The sequence below is a fragment of the Vulpes lagopus genome, chromosome 13, assembly GCF_018345385.1.
Source record: "Vulpes lagopus strain Blue_001 chromosome 13, ASM1834538v1, whole genome shotgun sequence".
NCBI classification, from domain to species: domain Eukaryota; kingdom Metazoa; phylum Chordata; class Mammalia; order Carnivora; family Canidae; genus Vulpes; species Vulpes lagopus.
Window position 1 is genome coordinate 42,313,960 of NC_054836.1, and position 6,000 is coordinate 42,319,959.

The 6,000-nt window shown below is 58.8% G+C and overlaps 1 protein-coding gene and 1 long non-coding RNA gene across 7 annotated transcripts in view; one reads left to right on the top strand and one right to left on the bottom strand.

Moving 5' to 3' along the window:
- Positions 1–1,447, bottom strand: part of LOC121474914 — a 38,281-nt gene extending 36,834 nt beyond the window's left edge. For 2 of the 4 annotated variants that reach the window (XR_005983576.1, XR_005983573.1), the window contains exon 1: positions 1,349–1,447. This is a non-coding gene — a long non-coding RNA (uncharacterized LOC121474914). The other 2 variants (XR_005983575.1, XR_005983574.1) reach the window with 2 other exon arrangements.
- A 187-nt stretch (positions 1,448–1,634) lies between these two features.
- Positions 1,635–5,025, top strand: PRR15 (proline rich 15). 3 transcript variants are annotated; one of them, XM_041728086.1, is made up of 3 exons: positions 1,635–2,102; positions 3,421–3,498; positions 3,988–5,025. In XM_041728086.1, the coding sequence occupies exon 3, from the start codon at positions 4,020–4,022 to the stop codon at positions 4,401–4,403; it is 384 nt and encodes a 127-aa protein (XP_041584020.1). In that variant the 5' UTR covers positions 1,635–2,102; positions 3,421–3,498; positions 3,988–4,019; the 3' UTR covers positions 4,404–5,025. The 3 variants fall into 3 exon arrangements, with proteins under 3 accessions (XP_041584020.1, XP_041584018.1, XP_041584019.1); XM_041728084.1 differs by lacking the exon at positions 3,421–3,498 and having other exon boundaries at positions 1,642–2,102; XM_041728085.1 differs by lacking the exon at positions 1,635–2,102 and having other exon boundaries at positions 3,307–3,498.
- Positions 5,026–6,000: the final 975 nt, after the last annotated feature.

The following is a 6,000-nucleotide window of genomic DNA, read 5'->3' on the forward strand; positions in this document are numbered from 1 at the left end:
GCGCCGCCTTCAGCCCAAGGCCTGATCCTGGAGACCCAGGATCGAGTCCCACGTTGGGCTCCCTGCATGGAGCCTGCTTCTCCCTCTACCTGTGTCTCTGCCTCTGTGTGTGTGTGTGTGTGATGAATAAATAAATAAAATCTTTTAAAAAATAAATAAAAATCCAGGAATGCCCAATTAAGAAGTTAATGATATAAAGTATCCATACTTTTATATTTCAGGCATTGTAATACTCTACAAAAATTTCTTTCCACTAATTCCACATTGTCATTATTTCTTTCCACTAATTTCCACTAATTCCGAAGGCATTGTCATTGCCTTTCATTATTTCTGTGCTTCACAAAGTCCTCAGAACAAAGATGCCCAGATGTCGGTTGCTCTATACCCACCCCTTCGAAGGGAGGAGTTTCCCAGGACCTCGAGGAACATCAAAATCGTGCTTTGAAAAAGAAGAGCACCCCGGAAGCTGGTGCTGGTTGTACCTCTGCCTTCAGGAGTGAGAACGACCTACAGCAATCAATATTTCTGCCCAATCGATAAGCAGCAGCCCCGGGTCCCCAGGAGCCAGAGGCCTCCGGAAGCCCTGCAGAAGCGCCCCGGTTCGCTTGCCCCCGCGGCTCAGGGCTGCTGCGCGCCCCCCAGGTGGAGTGCCGGCCCCCGCACTTCCAGACCTGAGCGAAGCAAATGCACGTCCTCACTTAGTCGTTTTGAGAGCCAGAGACCGGCAGGCTTGGGTCCAACGGGCTAGTGAAGCCCGCGGGAGCTGGAGTCCGAGCTCCTGGGTTCAAATCCGGCTCTGCCACTCACCAGGCACGCAACTTGGAGCTGCCAGGTAGCTTTCAGCGCTGGGGTCTCCTCGCCTGTCCAGTGCGGATGACGGCAGCCCCTGTGTCCCTAGGGCTCCTGCGAGGAGTCAGGAGTTCAAGCCCCCACCCCGCCCCCCAGAAAGCGCTGGAAACAGAGCCCGACCTCGCGCCTTTTAACTAAGTGCCTGCGGCTCCGCAACATTTTGCCCGGGTCTGAAGCGGCTCCTGTGCGTCACGAAACTGGAATCCTGGGGGCTGCGTGGTCGAGGCTGGGGCCCCGGAGAGCAAGGGAGGAAAGAAATCAGGGCAGGGGGATCCCTGGGTGGCGCAGCGGTTTGGCGCCTGCCTTTGGCCCAGGGCGCGATCCTGGAGACCCGGGATCGAATCCCACGTCGGGCTCCCGGTGCATGGAGCCTGCTTCTCCCTCTGCCTGTGTCTCTGCCTCTCTCTCTCTCTCTGTGACTGTCATAAATAAATAAAAATTAAAAAAAAAAAAAAAAAGAAAAAAAAAAGAAATCAGGGCAGGGGCCGGGGGAGCCCACCTACGGCTTCCGTCTCCCCGCCTGCGGTCTCCAGCGTTTCTTCTTCTTGGAGGAGTCGGACCGGCGAGCGGCGCGGCGCAGCGTCCCTCCAATCAGACACCCCAAGGCCGGCGCCACGTCCGCGACCCGATCCAATCTCGTCCCCTGGAGGGCGGGAACGCCAAGTTCCTACCTGCACCTGTGGCCGCTGTGGCCGCCTCCTCCGTTGTTGTTGTTGCTGCTGTTTTTTTTTTTTCCTCCTCCTCCTCCTCCCCCCCCGCCCCCCACCCCGGGGTTCTGGTTTCTCGAATCACTTGGCGAATAACCAGCAGGTGGGCAGATAGATGCCTTCTCCCCGTGCAAGGGACCGACCAGAGCGAGCCTCCGAGGGGCCCCCTCCCCGCGCCTGCCGGGCGGCGCCAAGCAGGGAAGAGGGGCGCGCGCGAGGATGAAAGGCTTAGAGCCCCGGGCGGCCTGCCCCGGCTTCCACCTGCGCCGGTGAGCCCCGCACCTGCTCGCGCGGCGCCCTCCGCCCCAGCCCAGCGCGCCGCGGGCCCAGAACGGCCGCCACCGAGGCGGCGCGCACAAGTTGGAGGAGCCAGCGGAGGCCAGCAGCGGCGATCGGCTTAGCGGGACTGCAGAGATTTCGGCCCCCACACCTTCCAGAAAGAAGCCCGACCTCCCCGAGACCGCGCGGAGGGACGCTGCGCCTGGCTTCCAGGTTGTCCCCAGCGCACCCCCTCCGGAGTCGTGGGATCCTGGGAAGCCGGAACAGGTGAGCGATTTGGGGTGATCCCGCGTCGGCCAACACAGACCCCACTCCAGGGTGTCAACCTGGGGTGCTCCCCCCCACACACACACACACACCCCTCCTCCCCCACCCCGGCTCCGGGGGGGGGGGAGAAGTTGAGAGCCGCAGGCGCTCTGCGTACATTTGCGTAATTTGCAGTCTTTTCCTTGCGCAACTAGTGCAAAGCCTGTTCGCGCACAGAGAATGCAGGGTGGGAGACAGAAGGCAGCCATCAGGACCCCCCCCAAAAAAAAGCCACCAATGATGGATAACTTGGGGGTACTTCTCCGAGGCGCAAGATAGAGGGAGCGGGATGTTTGCAAACCCAACTGCCCACGGTGCCAGGGGGAGTGGGCGCCTCCCGACGGGAAGAACTTTCGGCGGGTTTAGCTTCTATTGCTTTCAAGTCGCAGCCCGAGCGTGCCCTCGGGGCGTCCTGGGAGGAGCCCCGGCCCGGGTCTCGGCTGCGGAGGCCGCCGCGCCGCCTCGCGTGGGCGCCCAACTTTCCCCGCGGTTCCGGGAGCAGAACCTCCAACTACCAACACCTCCAAAGTTGCGCGGCCCCGCGCGCCCGCAAGTCCCCAGAGCGCCAGGCGCGTGGGATGGGAAGGAGCCCGGAGGAAACCTGGCGGCGCTCCGCGGCGCCCCGGACCCAGCCCAGAGAGCGCGCGCGGGGTCCGGCTTCCCACACCCGCAGGCTCAGCGCCGCCCGCCGCCCCTGCGCCCCGCGCCGCGCGGTTTTCAAAGCTGGGATGAAGCGCAAAGGCTCGGAGTTCCAGGTGGCGCGCAGCGGGTTCCTCCCTGGAGGAAGGAATCGCGCCAAGAAAGAACGAACGAACCAGGGATCTTTCATGCGTGACCCCAAACCTCGGGAGTTGAATTGCGTGGAACACACAAGACCCACCCCGTGTGCCTTTTATTTTTTTTTTATTTTTTAAAGGTTTTATTTATTTATTCATGAGAGACACAGGGAGGGAGAGAGAGAGAGAGGCAGAGACACAGGCAGAGGGAGAAGCAGGCTCCATGCAGGGAGCCCGACGTAGGACTCGATCCCGGGTCCCCAGGGTCACGCCCTGGGCCGAAGGCGGCGCTAAACCGTTGAGCCACCCGGGCTGCCCCCGGGGCGCGTTTTAATACAGAACTCAGAGGAGGGGACATTTGCCCCCTGGCCTCGTCTCGGCCATCGGTGGGGGCGGGGGGGGGGCGCTTCAGAGGGACGTTGAGATTGGTCTCTGGGGAATAAAAGGAAGCGTGGGATGGCGGTTTTCAAGGGAAGCTAAGTCTACGCATGCTTCTCTGAAAGCGACAGGTAGACGTTGTCCAAAGCAGAATTTAAAAGAAACAAAACACCATGGGCTTGCCCCCTCGCGCTTAGGAGCACGTAAGTCCCCCCCACCCCACCCTGCGAAGAATCACATCGAGAAGGATCCTGTAGCAGAAACGTATGGGGGGAGAAAAAGCTTTGGGGGAAATTTCTGGAACTGTTGATGGGAGCGGAAGGAGGGAGTCTAACATTCAGGGCTCACCTCCCGCGGGGACCTGCTCGCTTCGGCGCGCCCTCCTCCCAGGTGCGCATCCGAGAGTCCAGGCCACAGGGCAGGGCAGCTTCCCTCTGGAGCAGGTGCGATCCAGACGCCCGGGAGCCTCCCCGGGGGTGGGGGGTGGAGGGGGCGCCCCGCGCGCGGACCCCCTGCACCCGCCCGGGCTTGAGGGACGGGAGCGCCCAGCTGCCTGGAGACCAGACGGTGGCGCCCGGGAGGCCGCTGGTCCCCGCGCCCTCGGGGGCGCAGCGCCGCGGATGGGGCGGGCGGGGCGAGGGGAGGCCCTGGGCCGACCCAGTGACCGAGTTGTGCTTGCTTCCCCCGCACAGGCCGCGCAGCCCCCCGCCCCGGCCCGCGGGCCATGGCCGACAGCGGCGGCTCGGGCGGCTCGGGGCCCTGGTGGAAATCGCTGGCCAACAGCAGGAAGAAGAGCAAGGAGGCGGCGGGGGCGCAGCCGCCCGCGCAACCTGCGCCCGGGGAGCCCGCGCCGGCCGCGCCGCCCAGCCCGGACTGGACGGGCGGCTCCCGGGAGAACCAGCACCCCAACCTCCTGGGCGCGCCCGGCGAGCCGCACAGGCCCGACAAGCTGTGCGGGGACAAGGCGGGCGGCAGCAGCCGCCGCAACTTGAAGATCTCGCGCTCCGGGCGCTTTAAGGAGAAGAGGAAGGTGCGCGCCACTCTGCTGCCCGAGGGCGGCGCGGAGGAGGCGGCCTTCCCCGGGGACCCCCGCGACGACGCGCAGTAGCGGGGCGCGCCGGGCCTGCCCCTCTCCGCGCCACCCGCCCTGCCCCCCAGCTCTGCACCGCCCCAACACCCCGCGTCTCCGCCCGCCAACCTCAGAGTCGTGCACACGAGGCCTCCACGCTTTGGTTTCCCTGGAAATTGAAGTGTCCGCTGAGCTTTCAGTGCTTCAGGACTCAAGGGGGCATCGCGTGTTTATCTGTGCTGGGAGAAGGGGCCTGCCACAGAGCAAGTTGGCATCATCATCATCACTATCTTTTTTCTCCCCCCCCCCCAAAGTTCTCCCGTGGCCTCCATCCCTTGTGCCACCCGGGGAGTGAGAAGGGTCCTCCTCCGAGTTGGTGGCCCAACTGGGACTGCGCAGCCGGGACACCCAGCCCTGATTCAGGACTCGCTCTCCGAAAGCGAATCGCAGTGGCTGCTTTCAACGCCAGGGAAATGCACTTTAGACGTCCTTGGGTAGCATCCTACTTTAAGTGAAGGGACCACGACGACAGAGGGCAGGAAACCTTCTTAGGGAGAAGCATTTTAAGTAAGGCAAGAGATTGCTTGTAAGCGTTGAACCACAAAACTGTACTGCCTGTTTTAGTGTGGACTTATTAAAATTGTCGCACTGTAAGACTTAAGGTGACTTTGGTGTTTTTTCCATTGCAAGACTGAAGTCCATCCTACTTAAAAGCTGGCATACAGAGGCCAGAGTGACAGAGTTAATCATTTGCCACACAACCTAACAGCTACTCTGCGATCTTGCTAGAAGGAGGAGAACATTTCTGAAAACTAACATCACCCAGGCTGGAACCAGTTGGCGGGACATCTCTATTTACTAACTAAATTTAAGGAAGGGAGGGAGAAGCCCTATAATTACTCCCAAATCCTCTTTGTTACCTCAGTACATCTTCACACAGTAGAGGAGCTCACACTGCCAGTACTAATTCTTTTTAAAAGTATCCATCATTACCGTTGCTAACAATTGTCTGAAAATACTTGCTGGAATACATGGACTGAACTCTTGGTTTGTGCAAAGCGGGCCTTTTTTCCCACCCCTTTGCTTCAAAAGCTTATTTCTTTAGTCTGACTTATGCATTTATCTGGTTTCAAAGCCTTGAGATGTACTAATCTGAAGATTCTGAACAAAAATCTACCTGTTTTAAAAAAAAAAATCTACCTGTTTGCTTTTGTTACAAACTTCAGGAAAAGGAGTAAATAAATCCCACTTGCTTTCGGCAAATTACAAGGGAGTTATTGTAGTTGTTAAGGGCCACTGGGATCATTCCCACCACAATTCCATTCATTTATAATCATCCAGAAACACATAGCAAGGAAATTGTAGTGGTCAAAGTGTACATGTATATATAGTTTAGATAATTACAAGCAAGAACTTAACTGGAGCTTCTGAATTGTGTTATGTAGAAAGAGGCAGGTTTTTGTTTCTCTCAGGGTAGCAATTTATAAAACAGAGAAACGTTCATTGGCTAAAGAGATTGAACAAAACCAAACTTGCTGAAAATAGCTAAACGGGACTTAAATTAGTCAATCAAGTTTGGGTACCAGCAAATAATAGAATTTACCATTTGATACATGAATTTCCACATACCAAAGGC